This window comes from Zonotrichia leucophrys, chromosome 1A (assembly GCF_028769735.1).
Source record: "Zonotrichia leucophrys gambelii isolate GWCS_2022_RI chromosome 1A, RI_Zleu_2.0, whole genome shotgun sequence".
Taxonomy (NCBI): Eukaryota; Metazoa; Chordata; class Aves; order Passeriformes; family Passerellidae; genus Zonotrichia; species Zonotrichia leucophrys.
Window position 1 is genome coordinate 66,322,770 of NC_088170.1, and position 25,010 is coordinate 66,347,779.

At 38.7% G+C, this 25,010-nt stretch overlaps 1 protein-coding gene across 4 annotated transcripts in view; it reads left to right on the forward strand.

Moving 5' to 3' along the window:
• Positions 1-25,010, forward strand: part of USP6NL (USP6 N-terminal like) — a 115,853-nt gene that overhangs the window by 63,441 nt on the left and 27,402 nt on the right. For all 4 annotated transcript variants that reach the window (XM_064703036.1, XM_064703037.1, XM_064703034.1 and 1 more), the window contains 3 exons: positions 11,318-11,357; positions 16,124-16,204; positions 24,526-24,633. In XM_064703036.1, coding sequence (XP_064559106.1) covers positions 11,318-11,357; positions 16,124-16,204; positions 24,526-24,633 — 229 coding nt within the window. The remainder of the gene's footprint in view (positions 1-11,317; positions 11,358-16,123; positions 16,205-24,525; positions 24,634-25,010) is intronic.

Below are 25,010 nucleotides of genomic sequence, written 5' to 3' on the forward strand. Positions count from 1 at the left end.
GCAAATCTGAGCAGCATCACCAACATACCCTGGGCAATGTACTCCAGGTCCTGAGGGGCTTTGTACTGAAATTTGTAAAGCATTGAACAGCATCCCCCTGAAGAAGAAATATCAGCCATCATACCAATTTGTTTTGGTACCTGTTGGAATACAGATTTCAGTCTTTCAGCCATTTGGGGACCAAGCAAAAATATTTTTAAAAAATAAAATGTCCCACCCTTTTCGTTTTTAGCAGTAAATTAGGATTTATGTTATCTAGTCTTTTAAAGCAATCCTTGTGTGTTTATATTCTTGCTGATTCTTTTATATTTCTCTCTCTGTATACCACCCAGCTGAGAAGGAGATGTTCTGTTTTCTTTTACAAGAAAACAGTTCAAGATCACAGTTTTCTTTTTCTAAGTAAAATAAAAAAAAAAATCAGTTTTTGGAGTTTGGGGCAGGTACAGCTAAAGTCCAAATTTTACTACTCTTCATTGGGAAATACAGATTCTGACCTAAATACTTGTGGGAAATAGTAAAGCTAAGAAGATTTTCAGAAGGTAGAAAGTGTTTTGGTGTAGAAAGTGTTTTAAGTGTTCAGACATGAATATTTATTTATGAAATACAAATAACAGAAAAAACTGCTATTTACTTACTGCAACTTCCCAAAAACTTTCTTCTTTCCATTGTTCCCTGATGAATGCCAGCAACAGAATTTTTCTGGGTAACTTTTGGTGATGAGCTGTGAAAATCATAGCAGACATGACATCATTCAGAAAATTAAAGAGTACTTTTATTTCTTCAGCCTGCACCATATCAGTTCTTTGCAGACCTTGTTACTATTAAGGTTTGTGTTAACTTATATTAATACTTGTTATCTTATAGCAATAACTTAGATTGTCACAATTTGTGTGACTTGGGTGATTCACTTTACACATGTTTTTCCTTTTACTACCTGCTCAGTAAATGGAAACTGGGGATATATATTTAGTGTGGAAGATGCTGTTATGGTGCTAAATATTCCAGGATCAGCATGGTGAGACTGGGCAGAATTGAGGTTTATTTTGCAAGGTTGTTCAAGTGGGTTTTTATCCCCTGAAGACTGAGGAGTGGTACAATAGAAGTACTAGTGGTAGAAAATACAGGTGTGGTCTGCCCCTCACCCCATTCATGAGATTCTCTCCAAAATTTGGGTTAGATTCTTGTGTTACACTTACAGTAGCTCTGCAGTTCTGTGCTGATTCTGATGGAATTGTACTAATTCACAGCAGCTGAGAATGTGACTCACACCCTTAGTCTTTATCCCATGAGCCTGTTAAAGCAGAGAACATGCTTTGAGAAGAGTTTGCTAATGATGGAGATTATTGCATTGCCAGAGGCACTTTTCAAATAGCAGAATTCATTCTTCCTTTTGCTGACATGAGACCTACCTGCTCTTTTCCATCAAACTTCACTCTTTAGAAAACCCAGTGCATTTTTATTAGCTCCAGTGCATTCCTACAGCATGCTCCAAAAATGAGTTAGGGGAGCAGAGAAACTGAGGGCTCAGTCAAGGAATGAGATACTCTATTAAATATCTCCAAATGAAGCTATTGATTTTTTTTTCCTTCAGTATTATTATTTTACCCTGAACTTTTTAACAGGGTGAGCAACCAGTTATCCTCTCTTGGATTCTGTTTCTTGGTAATTTGTATGTAGCCTTGCTGGAAAATAGTCCTTGTCTCTGAAGTATTCTGTGTGCATTCCTTGGTGTTTTCTCCTGTGTGCCTGTTGAACCTCATGGCCAAGAGCAATAACTCTTGCACAGCTCTTCGTGCTGATTTGGGTGGGTACATGAGTGAATTCTCTGCTGATAAGAGCTGTGAGGACAGGTCTCTGAGGGTTCTTGGCAGCAAAAGAAGTTATGCTGAGATTTTGGGTAAGAGAAAGAAAGAACAAGAAAGAATGAACAAGAAAGAAAGAACGAACAAGAAAGAAAGAAAAGCATGGTTGATGTAATTTGGTAATAATTAAGTGACATTCAAAAAGAAAAAAAAAGATTTTATATAATTGTAATTTCAAAGTTTTAGTAGGAGAGTCATGGAATCGGGGTTGGAAGTGACAAGCAGTAAGCCCAGCACCATCACTGGAACCCCATAACCACCAAACCACATCACCCAGTGCCAGATCCAGGAGCCTCTTAAACACCTGGGATGGTGACTCCACCACCTCCCTGGGCAACTTGTTACAATGCCTGACCACCCTAAAAGTGGAATTTTTTTTCTGATATCTAATCTAATCTCCTTTGTCTCAGTTTAAAGCCATTTCCTTTTAAGGCCATGAATCTGCACATCAGAGTTCAAGGAAAGAGCTCCAAGGCTACAAGAAGAGTTGCAAAGTTACTGTTCACAGTGACATGGAGCCACAATTCTTAATTTTCTAGGCACAGCAAATATTGCCAAACATGTTAAGTGATGTGGTGATGTGCTGAAATAGCAATGAAATGTTTATTCCTAACACTGCAATTATAAATGTCAGTTTTACTGCATTTTATTTCTGCTGGTCATTCAGCAGGGACTTGCTGTCATTTTCTTCTTCTCAGCTTTGTGAGAGAGGGTCAGACCCTCTTGTCAGGAGAGGGGCTGAACTCTTCCCTCCCTTGGGAAGAAGTGTGCCAAGCTCTGCCTCTTTCAGCTGCCAAAGTCAAATCTTTATTTAAAAAAAAGTTCAGATCTCTCTTATTAGAGAAAAGTTGTGTTTCTCTTCTCTTTTTCCTAAGTATACAAATATGCCTCATTTTGACTGTCTAGAATTTTTCATGAAGCATTATAAAGATTTACCATGGGAACTCTGCTGAATTCTCTTCTCTCCATTGGAATTTTGTATTATGTGTCATGGATTCTGCCTTCTAATATGTGACACACTTGCCTTGACTGATTTTGCTGCTGAATATTCATTGCTAATCATATTGAGGAACTGCTGTTAAAAAAACCCCACAAATTTCAGCTCTGTTTAACATTCTTTCCTTTTGCCCTGATATACCCTGAGGATATTATCTTTATTTTTTGGAGAGAAGTGGTAGTTTTCTTGGGCTGTTTATTGAGATTCAAAATGCTTTTTTTTAGGTCTTTTTTCCTAGCAATAGACAACTTTTTTTTTTTTTTTTCTTTTTCTCTTTGTATGCTTTCAAGGGGAACTGCTTTTACAATATTTTAATTGCATTTCTGTATGACAAAACCTGTTTTGAAAACACAGTGAACACATTATTTATCAGTTAGGAATTCCTGCTACGTTGAAATGAATCCTTGCTTACTATGCAGTTGTGCAGTGGTGAGGCTGGTTCAGAGACCAGGATAAATAGGTAATTTTATTTCAACATCCTTGACAGTGGAAGAGTGCATTGCAGCTGCTGTAAAATTTGCTTAGTTCTGTCCATTCTGACTGAGTTTACAGCTCTGCTTCCATGGTGGAAGTGAACACTGCTCTGTGGATTTGTCTGTGGTGGATTTTGGTGGAGGTTGTGTTGTGAGTCTTTGCATGCATGCATTTGAGCTTGTGTCCAAAAGCGTGAGCTGTGCATGGCAGTTTGCAGGATTTGCTTCCTTAAAGTGAAGTCTCATTTTTGCAAGAGCATGTGGTCAGAAGTGTTGCTTTAGAAGGTGTTTTGGTTACTACAAGGAAGTTTTCAGTGCCTCTGTTGTTCACTTTTTCTCACACTTGCTGTTTTAACACGTATTCTTTGTCAGACTGATGGGCAATAGTGATTGTTTTTTCAAAGCTGTTTCATGGAAATTGTCCAAACCAGATGAAGCAAAGGATCTTCTCTCTGCTGGTCACCTGTGAGCTTTGCAATTGCATATATTTGCACATCACTTGTGTATTTAGTGGTAGGACTCCACCAGAAGGAGGGAGTGCCTAGAAGTTAATGTATCTAGAAGTTACCAATGAATTTTTCTGTGACTTCTTGGACTGTGCATTTCATTTCTTTTGCAACACTATTTAAGATGTTCTTCTCTTTAGTTTTTTTGTCTTTCCTTTCCCCTTGTGTTGTTGTGGTGATCTAGTGTGTGGTTCTTCTCTCACTTTCATTTCATGCATGGTCATCCTGTGGAAGGAGGAAATGTTCTGTTGTTATTTGCTGTAATTCAGAATGAGCTTCTTTTCTTTCCTAAATCTGTGTCACAGTATTACCCCTTTCTTTGGCTTAGCTTGATTCTAAGCTTATTCTTAGGACTAGAGTTGAAATTTGAATTTTAAATCCATTCTTTCAGCTGAGTTAGTCCAGGCTGTCACTTCAGCAATCCCCTGCAGATATAGAAGGAAATGAGGTGAATGCAATCCTGCAGATTTGATGGCAAACACAAAAATAAGTTGTAGGATAATTCTGCCAACTAAGGACAAATAATGTGGTTTTTTGTTAACAGCTGCTGCTGCTTGATTTCAGTAAAAGATCATCCAGTGTGTACTAGGAATTCATAAAGTACTTCCTTGTATGAAAAGAGCTATTAGGTAGCAGAGCTGAAAAAAATGATTGACTATGTGAATATGGTTTAATTTATACAACATTCATAAAGAGATATGCAATGGCTCTGAGTTATTGCTTAAGCTCTAAAACATAAGTAGGTAGCCTGATCATTATTACCTCATTTATTTCCTGCTAAATTTAGCATTTCCAGAAGATGAATGTAGCTGAATGTAGGGAATGGCCAGAGTGGCCCAGGTTGTAAAGGATGCTAAAGGGGGACAGTTTTTAGAAGTGCCAAGATGCTGCTTCATTGACCCAGTGAAGGACCCACCAGAATGGGATTTGAGACCACTGAAGTTTTATTTCTCAAAGAAACAAGTGTAGGTACAGAATGCTTTGAACTTCAGCAGTGAACAAGTAGATATTGCTGGAACAATCCCATCTTAGGTAATTCATGTTCAAATATGCTTTGCATAGCACATGAATTTTAATGCAGATGGAGCTGCCAAAATGCAAACCATGGATCTCTGTTAATTTATGGTGTAAGTGATGTGCACAGGAAGGAACCTTTGAGCAGTACTTCAAAACAGGAGCTATGTGTTTAAGGAGAAAATCCTAGGTGTTTTAGACATTTATCAAATGTAAATTAGAAGCAAGGCATTCTCTTTCATTTGCCTTTTAGACTCTTGGGAATTTTAAAGTAGCTTAGGCTAATTTTTATCTTTCTATAAAAACTTGATTCTGAGAAGACATTTTTAACCTCAGTGTTCATTTATGTGCAATTAAAGTGACATCAAAAATCACTAGAAATGCTGATGTGCTCTGTTCAGCAGATTATAAATTTTCTCAAAGGTGTTCTGGTTCCATGCTGGGGAAACTTTCAAGTTTTCATATAGAACACAGCTTTCCACTAAAAAGAGAGGACAGCACATATTTTTAGCATTTGGCAGTGAAAATACAGTTCTGTGCTTTTTGCTATGAATTTCGTGATAATTTTTCATATTGGCAATAAAAACTTAACAAAGTCATCTTTCAAGCAGCCAAGTACTTTACCAAAAAGTCACCATTTTGAGATTTAGTTGAATTTGATAAAACTTGAATTTTATTTTGTCTCATCTCTTACAGTTCACATTGCTTGAGGCTTTCTGGACAGGAGCTACATGTTCATGGCACTGGGCTGTGCAAATTGGCAGCAACATCCACAGAATCCACAAATAATAATTGCAAATAAAACCTAGTCACAAAATCACGTGGTCCAACCTTTTGCCAGCATTAAATTCTTTCTTGCAGCATGTTTCCTGATAATTATATTGTGGAATGTCACACTGGCTTATCCCATATGTTAATTAATTGCTTTGGCTTGCTTATGAATTTTAACAAAACTTCTGAAAGCTGTTTTTTAATCTGCTGTAGTCACTACACCCATACTGTGCAGAGGTTGTTCAGTGAAAATTCCAAGTGAATGATCACAGTAGCACAGTTCCAATTATTCTGAGACAGACTCAATCAGAATTGTGAGTTTGTAAGTACATTGTGAGATAGAAAGAGGGAAGTGAGCCATAGAATTTTATCTGTGAAAAACAACAGCTTTCTTATCTTCTCCTTAATATTTCCAGAAATCTTTTCCATATATTCTTGATTTTGAAAATAACAATTTTGCTTTAATTTCCTTTGAAAAGCTGGAAGATTAAAGCAGTATTCATAGTCAGGATTCCTCTGCAAATTACCTTGAAGGTGATTCTGTTGCCAGGCCCTGTTGTACATATCCATAATGGTCCATATTGCCCTGACAGCTCTGTGTGCCATGCATCAGACACTGAGGGGAGGCAGACCCAATGGAGCACCTTGTTAGTGTGTTTATTGCTGTAGAATTGGTTTCCCACTGTGAATATTCTCATTTTTTTGTGTCTAGTAAAGCCATAGACTCCTACAACTCACTCCTGACAAATCACACAATTTAAAGCTGTACCTGTTTGGGAAGATTTACTTTTTCCTGATATATCTGGATACTGTAATGGTGCAAGTTGTTACTTCAGCAATCTGAGTTTCATATTGTACAGCAAGACAACTCCATTTGTACTGAAGCTCATTGTGTTCAGACACCTGTCAGGTGAATTCCTCCCTTCTCATACCTTACCTGTGTGTGATCACTCTTACAAATTCATTTCACATCACTTTTGGTTTTGAGTTTTATACCTTACTGATGTTTTTGTGGATGTTTCCTCACAAATTTATTGATCATGAAGGTTTCAAAATGATACAAATGGCTGTTTTGAAAAATTTTTTAAAATACTTCCTTCAAAATAAGTAATAGCAAGCATGTTTTCCTCGTGGATTTAGACACTTCATAGTGTGTCACAAATGACAAGCTGAATGCACAACATTTGTTTCTTCATTATTAACTCAATGAGACCACAAAGATCAGTGTTCTCCAAGAAACTTATCCCAGATTATATTGAAAATGTGACACCAAATATGATTTTTAAATACTTTTAATTTAAAATGAAACTCTGTGCAGTGGTACAAGGTGATGCTCTTGCACTTAGAGGAGAGCATGAGAGAATAATTTAGTAATAGTTTGAGAAAACTTTTTGCATAGGTACTGCTTGGCAGGCTTTGTGAAGATTAAATCTTTTTAATGTCTGTGTTACACTGGGTTCAGTAATATAGAAATATTGAATGTAATTGACTTTTTAATTAGATGACTTGTGTGTATCACAGTTATTCCCACAAATATTTCATGATAACAAGCCCCAAAGTTCTTCACAGTGCCCTGGTCAGTTCTAAAATAGAAATTGATAAATAAAAATATAACATACCAAAAGATTTTGAACATTACAGTTCTTCAGGCTTTGTAGTATTTTAGGTCTTATTGTGGTCAATTTTTGCCACATTTTTTCCCCCAGTGAAAATTTTGTTGTTAGACCTTGTCCAGCTTATAACTGTGAAGTAATGAATTGATCCTCTGGAATTTGGAGTTCTGGGATGACTGGTGTACCAAGGTTGATTATTGCACTAAATATCTTCCTCACCTGAAGCTGCAAAGGACAGAGGAGGCTTTACATTTCTTAAACTTAAGCCAAACCAGAAACAGGAAAACGCTGTGATTGGAGTCAGCAGGGAACATACTTGGGATTCAAATACAAATGTAGGAGAATAATAAATCTGTTGAGTATGTAATATAAGAAAGTCTTTCCTTGTGTTTGTATTGAACAAATACATCAAAGTGCTCTTTAAAGATTACTGATTTAAACAGCAGCAGTGGGTAGGGGACTGTAAGCTTGGTAAGTCTTAGACTTTTCAATTTATTTCAACCACCACTGTTGCTTGAGGAGGTTAATTACAACACATGCTGTAATGGTCAGAACCATAGATCTGCATATTTAATGGTCTAAATTGACAGATGATCATACATTTGACATAATTTTTTTTTAGCTTTCTTGAAACATTCATGAAAACCTGTGTTAGCCAGTGTGGTGGATTTAAAGATGTAAGATCCATTCATCTCTTACAACATAATAAGAAAAGGCACTTTCGATCAGGTTTAATAACTGAAGTCTTGTCTTTGACCTTAGAGACTCAGCAGAAGGTGGAAATAGTCCAGACTGAAAGATGGCAGGATGGCTTTGGGCTGGTGCTGCAGGTCACCACCAGTGAGGGCCATGGGTGGAGATCCTGACTTCCAGTCAGACCTTGGAATCCAGCATTTACTTGGAATCCAGCATTTACTTTACTCCAGTGAGACATCTTTGAGGAACCTGGTAGTAGGGTGACCATCAGGCACCTCAGTGTGGTTGGGCTTTGATCTTGCAGTGGTTTGCAGCTCCCAGGCCTGGAGAGGAGACCTTCAGCCCTTTTTTTGGTGCTGTGGCTGCAGAGCTGCTTGGCAGTGACAGAGCCCTGAGCTGCTGTTGGGGTCCCACCTGGCTGCAGTTGGGAGCTCTTGTCTTCACAAACCAGGTGTAATGATTGCTAATTCCTGGCTCATTCAACAGCTGACTTTACCTATTCAGATTTTATTTAGTGGGGACAGCAGAGTGTTAAGATCTCATTTATGCTGAGTCCTAATTTTCATGACTTCAGTTAAAGGTATCCCTGTGACTTCTCTCTTGGATATCCAGGATTGTATGGTTCCAAGCTAATTATGTTAATCAGTTCTGTTCTCTCTGGATCCCCTAAATGAATATTACTTCAGCTATTAAAAAGTCATCTTAGGGCAGAATATAGCTATATTATGTTAATACTGTTCACTATTTCCCTTTATTATTTGGTGAAGTATGCAGATAAAAACCATAGAGAAATGCAAGTTTAAACAGACTGGGAATGGTTGGAGAAGATTCATTTTTTAAAGAAATAATTAAGGTGTAACAATATTACATTGGCTTGGCTGGGGAAGGAAGGAAAAGATGCATCATTATAAAGGAAAAAGAGAAAGTACAATAAAATAACAGATTCATAGACATTAATTGATTTTGTGTCAGATCCTACCTAATAAAAGAAAATCTCTAAGGCTTCTGCCTAGAAAACACACTAAATGGAAATATATTTATTTAAAGTAGCCTGTAGGGGCTTTGAGAGAGTTTGTGTGCCTGCACTGCCTTTGCTTCAGTCCTTGCAGGGTAGATTTTAATATTTCCATAAGTGAGTATAGGGGCATAGCTGATGCCATTTTGTTAATGGAGAGGGAGATCTCCAGGAACTCCTGCCTGTCCAGCGAGTTTCTGAGCAGCCCCAGGCCACTCATTTGCCTTCTGTGCTGTTTGCCAGGTGCTCAGCAGCATCTTGGGGAATAAAAACAGGGGCTGCCTTGATGTGCTGCTGTGGAATAGCAGTGCAGCAGCTCAAAAAAATAATGAGCAGGACATGAGGGCAGCCTTTTCCTGCTCAGGAGGTTCAGCCATGCCTTTTCTTTGTACACTGATGATAACTCACAAAATTAGCAGAGAGCCATTCCTTAATAAATCACTAGAACTCATTCTTCCTTTGTGAAAAGTAAGATTTGATTAATCTTTCCTGTGATCAGCTTCCCTGCCAGTGTGAGGAGGAGCTGTCAGGTGGTACCAGTTCAGCAGAGGAGCTGCTGTGGCCGCTGTGAGTCCACAGGGATGCAGAGCTGGCAGATCCTGGCCTTGCAGGCTGCAGGAAAAAGAAAAAAGAGTTTGTTGTGTGCCCAGCCAGCTGCTGGTGTGACCTCCTAGGGCTGGAAGAATGAGGCTGCTGTGGGAGGCTCATGGAGGGTAGGCTGGGCCTGCAAATGTCACTGAAGAATTGGAAATTTTAAGTGATGTGAGAAGGCCTAGCAGTCTCTGTGCATCAAACCAAACAACAACCACCCCAAGCAGATTGTGTTAAATTGAATTTTTTCTTCCCCCTTGCTTTTTCTTTCCACTTCAAATAAGTTTTCCAGAATTTCTAAGTAATACTTGGCATACAAAGGACCTGCTTTCAGCTGATTTAGTTATATGAGAGCATGCACACTACTATAATTTTGTTAATATTTACAAATAACACTGACTAGAGGTTGTTTCTAGTGTGTTAGATGTTGATCAAGAGATTTTTTGATTACGTTGTTATTCAGCAAGAAAGCTTTCAGATATTTAAGTGCTTCTAAATGAACGAATTCTGCTTTTTGCAATGCTGCTCAAAAGCAATAGTGTTGATTTTAAAATCAGTTTCTGAGCTGTGGACTGGAAAATTTGACTTGTGTGTGGTGTGTGTGTTGACTTGTGTGTGTTGTTAGACTTGTCTGTGAAGGTGATGATGGGAGCAGGTTTTTCCATTAGATGAAGTGGTTCAAATGCATTTCTTCATTCTGTATTTCTTTATTCAAATATAACTTTTGAATCTGAGACAGCATCTTATAAATGCAATGAGATTGAATTCAATTCAAGCATTTTGCATGAGAGTGTTCTTGCACTGACTGCAGCCTTCACCAAGGTCACCCTTGCACAGAGTGCATCCAGGTCTCAAACACTGGTGGTGAATATTTTCGCTGTAGAAAGCTATAATGATGTGGGTATGAGGCTTTTTTTCATAATATCAAGACTCAGTAGGAACTTTTAGAAGCATTTCACGTGTTTCCTGTGTTTTAGTCCCTTTTAACCATGGTTGTGGTGGGTGTGTTATTTATCTGCCCTCAGGAGCAGAAGGGAGTTGCTTGTTACAACTGAGCTGCCGTGTTTTCAGAAGCTGCAGGGGAAGGCAGGCTCTCTTGGCATCAAGGCAGTCCAGTTGCTTTTGAGAGGAAAAGCACAAATTTCTTTGCTAAGAAAAACAGAAGTCAGTGGCCTCAGAATGAAATGAAAGGAATGAAAAGTCTGAAGATGTATCAGGTCAAAGCTTTCAATTCCCAAGCTGCCTTTTTAGGCTTAGGATAAGAAGTGAAAAGACTTCAATTTTTAGTATTAATTAGGTACCTAGTAAGAAAACTAATTTTTTCCTGCTACTTCTTGCTTGTTACTTAGAGTGAGATTTGTAGTTTTGAGAACATGTGAGTTAACTCTCCTAAGCCAAGCAAAGTCTCAGTGCCTTTCCTTGAGCACAGTAGTAAAGGAGGAAACTTTTTTAATTTTGTTGGTAAATCAGCTAACTATAGTATGGTCAAAGAAAGCAAAACAAAAATAATTTGGATTTCAGTTCAGTAGTACAGCAAAGAGTGCTTTTATAGAAGAAAAAAGTTTTCTTCATCTATGCAATGTTTTTCTTAAGTTATGCAACTATTTTGATTTAAAATCCTAGTTCTGTACTTAACATATTGGTTCTTTACAGTTCAGAATTCTTGTTCACTTGTTACTACAAATTTCTGGTCTAAGTGCTGACTTGTAAGAGCCTATAGAGAAATGATTTTGTGCCAAGAACAACCAAGACTAATGTAAACTTTATCTTTGTTTTCAGTCCAGAGGAGCTTCCTGTCCATGATGCAGTGATAGAAAAGGTAAGTCCACTGTCCTCCAGGTTTTACTAGTAAGTAAACATTTACAGATTTACAGCTTTTAAAAATATAAATCATTGTGAAATGAGTTGATGAAGCATTTTAGTGATTTGCATTTCCAGAGAAGCTTATTCTGAGTCCCCTAAGAGCTGAGTCCTTGAGGCCACATTACCTCACCCACAGATCCCTGGGGGCCCCCTTGTTTTTACATTTGCTCCTGTCAGAGAGAGTGAATATTCCTCTCCCATTATGTGAAGGAAATGGAGCCACTCAAGAGCTCCCAGCCAGCTCTGCCCTGAAAGAGTGGCAGCTGTGCTCCTGTGCCAGGAGCTGCCCCCAGCTGTGCAGGGGGATGGATGGAGTGAGTGAGGTGGTGGCACTGCCACCCAGGGCTGTGCTGCTGTCCTGAGGAGCCTGGGCTGCTTTGCTGCTTTGGGAAAGGGTGACAAATATCCTGCTGCCACCATGGTGTGGTGGCCTCCCTTGCAATGCTGAGTGGCTGAGCTGTATTGCACATCTGTATTTCAGATGTGCAGCTCCTGTTGGCAGCTGCTGCAGGTCCTGCTCCAAAAATCTTTCTGCTGCTGGAGGGTTCTGGAGAAGTAGTTTGACAACTGATGTGCTGGAAATGTGGAAAAATAATGAGGAACTGAATTTCTGCTTGTCTGGGCCTAGTTACTGTTGGTATTTCCCCTTGGTCAGTCGGGTCTGTTGTTACCTCCCAGATAAATCAAATCAGAAAACTCTATCAAAGTATTTAAAATTGTAAGTTTAGGTTATCCCTCTTGACTGCACAAATCAGTAGAATACATGGAAAAAGGATGGAATTACTTATTTCAAGGCTGCTCGGCTCTTTAAGTGTTAAGAACAGCAGTGCTTCTGAAAATTAATTATTTTGTGCTTCAATTATATACTGAAGCTAGTAAGAGATGCTTAGAGTGAAAGAGTAGAACTTGTAGGTCTCTTTTGTTTTGCCTTGGTCCATGTGTGGTTTTGCATACACAGCCTGAAATAGTTGCCTTTTCCTGCCATGTTTCATTACATTTAATAACACAGTGAGTGTATGTATAATTTCATTTCCATCAGAAGGACACAGCAGGGGGGTGAGTCTCTGAGCAGAAATATTAGGCAGCTTGCAGCTCCTGTGCTAGATGTGTTTTGAATTCTGATTCACTGTGGCTTTGTAGTTAGCCTTAAATTATTTGAGGGAAATAGTGTCTTGGTTTTCTGTCCCAAATTCTGTTTGTACTGTCTCTAAATGTCAGCACAGAAACTGAATTTATGGAGTCAGTGTTAAATTGCAAGTCTAGTGTGTTTTAATAATCATCCAGTGATGCTCCTGCATTAGACTGGTTACACTCCTGATGGTATCCTGACCTCTGCTGGTCTGAGCTTTATCTGGCTCCTGTCAGAATCTGCAGTTTTCAAGATACCATCCACAAGGATTACTGTGTTATGTTAATGTAGGCTAAGATTAAAAGCTTTCTGCACAATGCCTTTTGAAGTCACTCAGCAGAACTGTTTATGCTTTCCTCTTGCCTTGTGAATTTAAAAAAAAAATATTTCTAACTCAAGTTTTCATATAATTGGCAACTTATGTAAAGGGTTGGTATCCTTGTGAATTTGGAATCTGTTCTACAGCCACAAAAAACCTCTTAGGCTGGGATTTCTCTGTGTGTGTATTTTTGGTCATAATACCTTTACTCTGCATTAACAATAATAATTACTCATTTTGGTGCTTCATTACTTTGCTGCACATTTGATGCCTTAAATGCATCAAATCATTGTCCTACATCGTGAACTACTTAACCTTGGCATGAATAATCCAGCACATCTCAGATAAGACAAGGGGAGGAAAGATTTCTGGAGGAGGAGAGGAGACAGAGAACTGTCCTCAGGAAATCTGGAGTCTGGGCCTGACTCCGAGTTTGAAGTTCTATGAAACGTTTTGTAAGCAATTTTCAGTTAGGTTTTGTCATTGGTTTACTTTATTATAGATTCTCTGGGGAGCAGTTCAGCAAGTTCTGGTTTTGTGGGAAGTTTCTGTTGAAGCTTTGCTTTAAGCTCAGCCCCTGGCTCATGTGCTCTCCAGGAAGGTGGAGTGCTGCACACGAGAGGGGTGCTTGGCAATTTCATTTTTGTGCTTTCACTAGTGCATTGTTTACTGACATGAGAGTAGAAACCAGCTCTGCTTCAATTAGGGATTCTGTTACTCCCAATGGCAAAAATGCTTCAAAGTGTAAAATGTACTCAGAAGACAGATAAATGGATTGTTTTTCTTTTTTTTTGGTGACAACTACATGGAACCTGTCTGAAAGAGCAGTAGCAGCTTCCCTCTGCTCTGCCATGAGCTGCCTCAGATCTGTCTGTGTTTTCAGTGTTGTACCTGTTAGACATAAAAGTGAACATAATTCAGACAGGGAAAGAAATAGCTAAAAGTTTTCAAGAACTGAACACCAAAATAATTGCTATTTTGACTACAGTAGCATCACTTGAGAATGGGTAAATTGACACAAAGACATAAAAGCTTGAACAAACATACAATTGAATTGAGCTTCTGGCTCAAAAGACCAAAAATCTTGAAAGCAGATCAAACATACAAACAAAAAGACTGTGGAAGCAGATAGGGTTTTATTTTTCTTACCAATTACATGAACAACCTGTTGAGGGCAGAGACCTTTCCTGACTTCCTGTTATTCCTGCAGGAATAAAAACTATGCCTAAAGAACAGCTGCTTTAGGAGATGTTGAAAATGCTGATTCCTTAAAGGGGTTGCAAGTGTGAAGGAGAATCAGAAACAGTGTTGTGACATCTTGGAAACAATAGGTTTTCTAAAACCTATTGTTTTAGAGGGGAAGAGCCTTCCCCTCTAAAAAGTCTTAAGAAATGTCTTTTAAAAAAATATAAAAGGCTTTTATTTGAGATATTTAATTTGAGATATTGCCCAATACAGCCAGAACCTGAACAGGAGTGTGGGCAGTTGATTGCAACAGGAGTAGTTAGATAAGGTTGAAAGAGTAGAGGCACTGCTTTTCCCCATTACATTTTTATACTTGTGTCAGGCTTACAGAATTTGAATTCCAATAAAAAATAACTTGAAAATCCAAACCAACTTATTTCCACGATATTTTGTGGGCCTGTCATACATAGTTGGAGTGGACCTAAACTTCACCAAGTTATACTTCTGCTAATGCAAGGCTTTGGGCTCCTGGGTTAAAGAAGTTCAGGAAGTTAAAGAAGCCTCTTGTATTGCATTGGGAGCCAAGAATGCAAAAATTCTGATGGGTGAAAGCTAGAAGTAAAATTAGGATTCTATTGGGACAATAAGTAGTAATTTTCTTTTATATTCTCCCCAACACTTTGGATGCAATTGACTTTATAAATACTTAATGAAAATATTTATATCTTTTCAGTATCCTGTGGAGCTTTAAAATTAAACTTTTACATTGGTACCAGATTGAATCCCTAACCATATGAATATCCTTCCTGTCTTTATTAATACCTGAATTTGAAGTTGGAGGTAGAGGGACTGTCCTTTACAATAAAACTAAATTTTTTTTTATATTCAGCTTTGAAGAGAAAGCAGTAGACACACACATTCATTTTTTTGCTTTAAACTTTCCAGTCTGGATCTTCTGTTCCAAAGCTTGATGAGAGAGTTGAAACACTCTCATTAAAAACATGTAACAACACACAGCTAACTATTAACTTTGTATTATAATCAGAGATACTTTGCAAAATATAAAACTGGGCTGTAAAAACAAGTGCTTGAAGTCTTATCAGTGGACGTAACAAAATACAGATTTTTGGTTGTGTGATGCCAAAGTTCCTTGAAATTCATGGGCTAAGATGGCTGATTCCAAGTGCTTGTTTGGTTCCCAAATTTGAGAAGCTGATGCAACTCTAGCAATATTTTTATAGACAGAAGGGCACTCTCTAAGGTAGTAGGGCTGTACTTGCCAGACTGCTTAATGTAACTATTTATTTTGAGAAGATGGGGTTTTGTTTTGATTTGGATTCTCATTCTGTCACCTTGTTACTGAAATATTCTTGTCAGTAATATAATTTAAGCTATTAGATCTTCAGAAGAAATCCTTGATGTTAGGTTACAGGGTAATTCAGGTGAAAATGTGCCTGAATTCTTCAGGAGAAGAATTATGGCAAGGATTTCTATCTTTTAATATCTAAAAACGAAAGCTTTATTGCCAGTTCTGCTCCTGCACTGTCACTCTTGCATGCATTTGTTTTTGTTCATTTTTAACTGTGTGCCTTTTAGGAAGGGATGGTTTGTGTGATCACTAGCAAACAGAGGCTAATGATGTTTAGGGGAAGTCTGGGAAAGAAGATCCTTTCAGAGACAGCTGACTTTTAAGTGGCTTGCAGGAAAAATTACTTGCCTGAAAACTGAGTATAAAGACAAATTGAAGTTTTGTTGGTTTAGGTTTTTTTGGTTTTTTTTTTTTTTGTAACTTGCCAAATATATAAAAAAGAAACATCTAGAAATCTTGTACTTAACCTCCTCTTATAAAATGCAATTCATTCATAGTGCTGAAAATACCAGTTTCAGTTTCTGCTTGGTTTTTTGTTGGCTGATTTTTTGGATGTTTTAAATGAACTGATGAAATTAACTATCTGTTGTTCTCACATGACTGAATAAAATATTTATAATGCTCTGTTAAACTTTTTCTTGTTTTTTTTTTAAAAAAAAACATAGACAACTTTAAATGCATTTGTTTTGGAGATACTAAAAGTTTCTAATTCCTTTTCAGCAAAAGAACCTTGAAATTGAAAGAACTACAAAATGGCTTAAGATGCTGAAAAGCTGGGAAAAGTACAAGAATAGTGAAAAGGTAAAATTCTGCATGCTTTTGTCATTGGCTGTCATTTTGGAAAGAATGCATACCCTGAAATTAGATTGCCTGTGTTTGATATCTGAAAAACAACAAACCACACTGAAAGCATAAACTTTTTTGTTTTTCCAAAATGCAGTAATAATAATAACCCAATAGTAATTACCCAACAGAATTGGTGATCAAATGGAAGGAATTGTGTTCATGTGTGCAGAATAATCTGTGGACAGAGTGGGTCATGTCAGGTGTGCCATTAGGTGCTAAATACTTGATTTAAAAGCTAGCTGGAGACTTCCATGTGAGCAGTTTATTTGCTGCAATTGTGGTCTTGGTCATCTTAAAATTATGGAAGAATTTCAGCTGGAAAAAAATTTGCTGGAGGGGCTGTTCTCCAGCACTGGGCTCTGGGAAGGTTTTCATAGCTGCTCTTGTGACTGTTTGGTGGATAGTGCACAGAATCCCAAATTCAGGTTCCTTCTACTCTTCAACACAGCTTAAGACTTGTGTTAAGCTGTTTTAACACAAAACAACTTAACGCAAGCGGTCTTTGCATTTTCTGTTGGGGCTTCTGTTGGTATAGCTCAAAATCTAGAAAGTCCATTTCCTTAAAATATGATGTGAATGCATGAAAAATAATTGCTTGTTCCCGAAGTTTTACTTATAATCCTTTTTGCCCTGCCATTTTCTCTGGGAGGAGAAATTAGGGGTTTTAACTGTTGTGACTTTGTTTCCTTGTTTTGTTAATGTAGCAGTGAGAAGATTTTAAGATCAAATTCATTCCCAAGTCAAAGGGACAATAAAACCCTCCATAACAGCTGCTTTATTTGCAAAGAGAATGTTAAATATGACCTGTCATGTAACCCAATAACCACGTGCCATCTAAGCAGCAGTGGTTGTGCTCTTCAGCCATTGGTGACATCAATGACTTAAATAAATAATCCTCTCTTCACCAGGCATGCAGAAGGTCTGGCAGATCAGCTGAGCAGAAAGAGTTTCAGTTCATGTAACAAATTATAGGCTGAACTATAAATAGGGGCCGGAATAATTCAATATGTTCATAAAGGGATGAACTTCCCTTGAGGCTAGGAAAAAAATTTCACTCATTGTGGAACTCTAGTGAAGCACATGAGGTTTAAAAAACAAGGGTGGCTTCCTTATGCTGTGTCACCTCTTTATGTGCTGAGTGAACCAGAAGATACACAATAAAGAATCAGCTGACTCCTCCTCCTGAGCATCCAGTGGAAAGTCAGGCATTATTTGTCACTGCTCTTTGTGGAAAGCCTGGCCATGTTCTCAGAGCTGTGCAAAACTCACAGTTAAAGGCAGTTTTTATCTGGAAGTGTGTTGGAAGAACGCACCAGCTTTCCAAGCTCACATTCTTGAAGCATGGAAGGAGTAGTTGCAGGAACAATTCCTGAGTCTTGTTTTCTGTCTTTACTTGACTGGATAAAGTGGTTAATGTTAGAGGAACAAATTGCTAAAGAAAATGAACAATCCATGTGTTAGAAGACTCACATCACCTGACACTGCCGTGGTTTCTGTGCAGTCAGGCTGCTCCTGAAATGAGTGTTCTTTAGAACCAGCACTAAAGGGAACATTGCAGGAACAACAACAGTAGCAATGTTACAGGATTATAGATTATAATTGGCTTGGTTTTGGAAAATGGCAACCTGTTTGTGATGAGCCTTCATAATATACAGCTAAGAGAGCTTTGCCTTGAAGGAATCTGTTCACACTGTACACATACTGTAAATGAATCCATATATCTGATTCCATTATCCCAAACTGTCATATGTCTAATTGCAAACTACAGTTTTCATTCAGTGCTTTTGCAGAGCTGCCTATAGGCTGCTTCTGAATTATTTTTTTTTTCTATCATAACTTCCCAAAGAAGATGAGTGAGAAAACATTAACACAGTGGTGAGTGTGTGTGTGCATTTGAGATGCTTCACTTTACATCTTCTCCTGGTCTTGACTGCTGAAGAATATATATACACATAAAGATGGATGAATGGATGGATGGATAGATAGAAAGATAGAAGAAATAGATAAGGCATCTGGAAACTTCACTGTTTTCCCATTAGAACTTTTGTGCTAAACCTTGTAAAAAAGATGGTGTGGGGAATAGAGATTAGAATGAATGCCCATGAGGAACTGGAAAAAGGTGGAAGAATTGTCATATTGAGACCAGAAATGTGCCAGGCTTTACCATGTTTGGGTAACAGTTGAGAGGCAGTGGAGTATGGTGTAATAAAGTGAGCCCATGTAGAGTCACAGAATCATGGAATGGCCTGGGCTTGAAGGGACCTCATTGATCATTGAGTTCCAGCGCCCTGCCATGGGCAGGACCACCTTCCTCAGAGCCCCATCCAACCTGGCCTTGGACCCTTGCTGGGATGGGGCAGCCACAGCTTCTCTGGGAACCTGTGCCATGGTCTCACCACCCTCACAGAGAAGGATTTCTTCCTTATGTGGGAGGTTTTCTTGTTGCCTGTATGTCCTAGGCCAGATTTGATCTCACGAGGGCTTCAGTTCTCTAACTGATCCCTGACTGCTTGGACAATCTCTCTGTATTCCTCCAAACTGCCTGTCCTTGCTTCTTCCCCATAAGCTTCCTTTTTCTGTTTGAGGTTGTCCAGGCACTCCTGTTCTTTCATAAAGGCCTCCTGGTGCTTTTGTCTGACTTACTCTCTGTGTATAAAACTCCTTGATTCCTGTGTGGTTATTTAGGCATCTCTTTCAGTGGAGTTGTCATGGTTCTTACAGATACCACTCTGAAGTGTGTAACTGCCCTTGTGTCTCTGCTTGATTGATATTTGTCAAAATAAAGCTTTCATCTCCCCATCAGTCATTTCTTATGCAGGAAGTGTCACAGAGCAGCAAAGTTTGTGTTTCAGCATGGTCCTTGTCTGTTTGTGCTTTTATTTCCTATTTGTATTCTACTGCTTAGTAGTTCAGGGTACAAATAACCACCCACAGATAGTAAATCCTTCCTGGCTTAGTATGATCATAACTTTCAGGAAAGATTAAATAAAACTGTTATATGTTGTATTCCCATTCGAGTATTTCCACCAAAGTATTTCTGTCTTTCCCTGTCTGCCTTCATCTGTCTGTGATTGAAGTTGCCTAAATTGAAGGGGAAAGGAAGAAGAGAAACAATCAGGGTAGCTGCCATTTCCAGCTGCTCTGGCTTTCACACACAGTGCAATAATCAAGTCTCCAGTTCGTTTGGAGTCTGAACACAGAGCCTTAATGAAGAACCCTCTTTGCATTCCTGAGATTTTTGAATGAGATGGAGCAGCTCTTCTGTTTGCACTTTTTCTTCCTTTTTTGCAACCCACAGAAGCTGAAGAACCTCTAAAGGCAGCAGCCTTTATAAATATATTTTCTTTTCATTATAAACATACTTTCTTGTGAGACTTCAGATTTTAATTCTTATGCTTCTCATCACAGATTCTTTTTGAGGTGGCAGAGTCCCTTTGCTACTTGTGCAGCTCTGCCTGACAGCTGAGAGAGTTTTATTTTCAAGAAAACCAACTTTATATCCTGCAGGAGCAGTAAGGCCAGTTGCCACTCTTCAGGCCAGTGCTGTGTGACAGTGGCCTCATTTCTCTTTCCAGAAACCAGTTGGGTTTGTGAGCTGGAGGGATGGGGGCCAGGCAAGGAAGGGAAGGTTGTTTGTTTTACAGGTGTTTTTGCATGTTGGACATTATTGCCTTCATTGAGATGATAGCTAATTTTTTTTTTGTTTGTTTTCTTGCTTTATAAGGATTTTAGTTCATTCTGTATCTTGAGTGTATTTATAGCCCAGTTTGTTTTTGCATGAGAAGCTCCTTTGAATTCCCATGTGATGGGGCCTCATTTAGTGTCAGTTTGTTCTACCTACTTCAGGATCAACAATCTTATTAATAATTGCAGGACTTTGACTGCTGTCCTTGTCTGAATGATTAAATGTGCTACAGAATTTAAACCTGCAGTTTTATGTATTTTATGTGTTTATATAATTATATGTACTGAGCTCACTTTTATTTTTACTATGTCCTGTGCTGATGGGAACATCCCAGATCCCATAACCTCATTCTTTGAATGATGAATGTTTTTATAGATTTGTCTTTTTATCTGAACTCTGAGTTTATGTATTTGTGCTTGAGTGATTATCTTAAGAAAACCTTAATCTGTGCAAATAAAATTACTCAGTATTTCATCTTCCCAGAAGCAGAAAAAAAAAATTAGCTTCCTGTGATTTCTACTTTGTTTTAATTATTAATTCAGAGAGAGCAGGAAAGTAGATGAGAGTTCTGCAAGTATACAGATACAAGCAGCATTTCTCAGCAGATGTTTTACCTGGTGTTACATAAGGACATAAAAGACAGCAGAGGGCACTAGCATGGTGCTTATAGTAAAGACATTCAGCTAGCTAATAATCAGTGTGCTCATTTATATTTTCTTTAACTGTTTGGTGACTGAATGATTATCAGAAATGAATTTTGCAGGAAAGTGTGTGTGAGTTCCCCCCTCGCTCCCCAAGGTGCAGCACAGCTGTGTCATTTTCACAAAACTGCAGCATTGCACAGGGTCACAGAAAGGTTGGGCTTGGAAGGGGCCTCTGGAGGTCACCTGGTCCTGCACCTGCTCGAGCTGCCCAGAACAATGTCCTGATGGATTTTTGAGATTTCTCTTTTTTGGAGACACCACAACCTGACTGGGTGACCTGTGTCACTGCTCTGTCACCCTCACAGTGAAAAAATGTTTCCTGATGTTCAAAGGGAATCTGCAGTGTTTCAGTTTGTGCCCATTGCCTCTGGCTGTGTGAGTGGGCCCCACTGAACAGGGCCTGGCTCTGTCCTTTTTGCACTCTCCCTTCAGGGTGCTGCTACAGACAGATTGATCCCCCTGAGCCTTTTTGCCCCTGGCTAAAGAGTCCCAGCCCTCTCAGCCTCTCCTCATGGCAGAGGTGGTGAAGTTCCATCATCTCTGTAGCCCTTTGCAATGTGTCCATGTCTGCCTTGTGTTGAGAGCTGCTATTGTATTTGTGGGGTCCCTTGTGGCAGGAGGGAATGATGAATCTGCCTCCATGTTCTCAGAAGGCTAATGTGTTATTTTATGATACTATATTATATTAAAGAATGTTATACTATACTAAAGAATACAGAAAGGATACTTATAGAAGGCTAAAAAGATAATAATGAAAACTTCTGACTCTTTCCAGAGTCGCAACACAGCTTGGCTCTGATTGGCCAATGAATCAGAACAATTCACATGAAACCAATGAAGCAATCACCTGTAGTAAACAATCTCCAAACACATTCCACATGTGAGCCAAACACAGGAGAAGCAAATGAGATAAGAATTTGTTTTCCTTTTTCTCTGAGGTTTTTCAGCTTCCCAGGAGAAAATCCTGGGTGAAGGGATTTTTCAGAAAATGTGGCAGTGAAACTGGACTCACTGTGCTGAGCAGAGGGCAAGGATCCCCTCTCTCAGCCTGCTGGGAATGCTTTTGTCTGGTGCAGCCCAGGACAGCACTGGTCATCTTTGCTTCAAGGGCACTGCCCCAGCTCCTGCTCAGCTTGGTGTCCCCCAGGGCCCCCAGGTCCTTTTCTTCTGAGCTGTTTTCTGCCTGGTGACCCCTGGAATGTTCTGGTGCCTGAGCTTGTTCCTTCCCAGGTGCAGGAGTTTGCAGCTCTCCTTGTTGAACTCTGTGAGGTTCCTGGCAGCCCATTTCTCCAGCTTGTTAACATCACTCTGGGTGGCAGCACAGCCCTCTTGGTCTATCAGCCACTCCTCTCAGATTTCCATTGGATATGAAATTTTCACACTCGTTTCCATGTTCCTGTTTGTGCACTGGAGCCCATGGCAGACTGACATTTCTCTCCTTTGTATCAGATAGTGAAAGTCTTTGGTTTTGTGTTCTGCTGAGTCTGTAGGCAGCATCTGGTAATGACTTGGGATGACTGAGAGCTTTTCCTCTGCCTCAATAAAAGAATAGGTGGAACAGCAGAGTCAGTTGAACACAGATCTAAAACGGTTTGCAAGAAGCTGTGAATGTTATTTGGGTTTATTCTGCCAGGTAGTACAACAATTCAGAACTTAGCTACTAAAAATGTTTGCTTTCCTCCTGTGTTTTTTTTTGGCATAGCTGTAGTTGGCTGATGAAACTGTTCACCTCTCTGTCCTTGCTCCTCTTTATAAAGTTATGTTTGCAACTCACTTTTCAAACTTTTCTGTGAAAAGTGCTTCCACAGTTCTCTCTCAGTTTTTACTTACTGCTTTAAGGGCTCTTCTAGCATTTCACTGTTTCAATCTAGGCAGTGCAGAAGAGGGGAAAATTGTAAATACCATGGACTCGTGAAGCTCAGATTCTTCTCCTTCAGTTTTATGTTCCAAAAAACCCTGAACAACTCCTCAGTTTGGATAGATTGTTTGAACTGTTTTAATTCTGTTTGGATAAGGAGCTATTATTATAAAGGCTTGTTTCTGGCCTTTTATATCTACCTGACCTTCTCCCAAAATACTAATTTATACAACAACAGTAGTCTTGAGAATTTACTTTTCAACCAGTTGTCTTCATTAGTAACCTTTTGTTCTTGGAGACATTTGAAAATTAGTTACAAAATGATAATTAGCTGACAAAAATGTTTGTTGTGAAGGTATTCTGTTGCTGCACATGGGTCTGAGGAGTAAAACTACCTGTCACTGAGGACATAGATCACTGCATGTTTTTTCCATAGTTTTCTTCCAAATTTCCAGAAAAGATATTGCAAATTTGGCTCATTCTGCTTTCCAGTAGACAGGCTAATCTCTTCCTAGGATGACTCCTCTGCAGTTGGGGGTGTTTGGCTTTCAAAAGACTGAATTTTCTTCTCTCCCACAAGCAGGTACCTTGTGTCTGGGTTGCACACACTGAAATCCTGGGTGACCTGAGCTCATCTGTAGAGGAGGCTGCTTTGGAGCTCTGTGTGTTGTTCTTCATCTTTACTGGAAAAACTCTACTGGCACAGCTGTGCTCACACTGCAAGTGTTGCTGCTTTAGCATCCTTTGTATTAATGCAGCAGAGTTTTCTTCATGAAGCACAACATTTTATTTTTTTTGTGGACAGCCTCTAGGATAGCTGTTGTATCTTATACAAGTTTATGTTTTTCATTTGAAAAAGGAACAAGGGAAGAAACTCATAACCTTACTTGTGCAAGAGTTAGAGATTCTGCAATCCAGACACAAATCCTTGCTGGCTTTAAAGACACCTTTAAAGCTGATATATTCCAAATGGCAGCAGGGTTGGAAATACACTGCAACGAGGGGTTCATCAATTTCCCAAAACTGGAGATGTGAAATATGTGGAAAGAAAAACAGTCCTGTCCTTGAGGAGGACATTGCCTTTAAAATATTTCTTACTGCAAACATAACTTTTATAAAAATGTTTAAAGAAATGGTAGCTTTGTCAACTGAATTTTTAAGGTCTAACTTCCATTGTAGGATAAACATGAAGAAAAAACTGGAGAGTGGTTGTGTGTGGTTTGTTCTCTTTTAAACCTAATTGTCTGCCTGTGTAATCATTAAAATAATGATAAAAACATAATTTCAGAAAGGTTCATTTTCTGTGTCACAGTTGTCTTTTTAATTTTCCTTGTCTTAGATATGTCTTCAAAATATGATAACACCTTTTGTGTTCTTTTTTTTTTTGCAAATGTTTTAATATGCATGTAGGAGATTGATTATTAGTTTAGAAATAGAATGTGAGATCTGTTAGCTTTAGAAATGGCACATTCTGTTTTTTGTGGTCTCACAAAAGCTTTGTTTCTTGCACACGTACATTTGAGCATACTGTTGCAGTTTTAGAAAAATTCAAAAATCAGTTCTGCTTTTGGGTTTTTACTGATAATTTTTAAAGCTTTGTGATTTTGCTGCTTGCTTTTTTGCTATTTCTATTTATATACTGTAATTACAGTGAGCTATTTGTGGCTTATCCTGAAATAGTGTTGCTAAGAATCTGATTTTTGGGATCTAAATTCCAACATTTGCTGAGCAAAGGTGATACAATTTGGATAGACCTTCCTGCATGCAAAAGTCCTGGCTTGAAAACATCACCTGGGATGGTTTGGCCCATGTGTCTGTTTTGTCCTTGTGCCTCTGGATTCTGGCACGAGGTCCCAAATGGCATTGCTGGACATGTTGTTCAAAACACTTTGTCCCCAGCAGGTCATCCCTTTCCTAGGGTGCCTGGTGTAATTCCATTTTTCTCTTCAGCATATTGTGCATCACTATTCCTTTTACTCAGAGCATTGCAAATTGGGCTGAATTTTTACCTTCTTTTCTTTTTTTGCAGTTTCATAGGAGAATTTATAAAGGGATCCCACTGCAGCTGAGAGGGCAAGTCTGGTCTTTGTTGCTTGATGTTCCGAAGATGAAAGAAGAAATGAAAGACTTTTATAATGTGAGTTTGTAGAATTTCTACTTAATATTAATTTAAAAATATCAGATACTAAAGCTAGAGGCTTTATTAAGCCTTTGCTGTTATGCAATGTTAAAAAAATTAATTAGAAATTACACTGCACTCTGTTGCTTGTTTTAGCTAGGAAAAAGGCTGTGTATTCAAGAGCTGAGCTGAGGTTGAGTCTCAGTAGAGAGGATTCTTAAGAAAGAAGATTGGTGTTGGTATTGATGTTATCTAAATTTTGGTGTCTGTTGCCTTCCTCATATTTCTTGCTCTTTAGTCTAACAGGCTGCTTTTTCTGACTATTATACTTTAAGTTCCTCAATAAGACTGCTGGGAAATCCAAAGGAGGTGAAACAAGTTATGCTGAATAATGT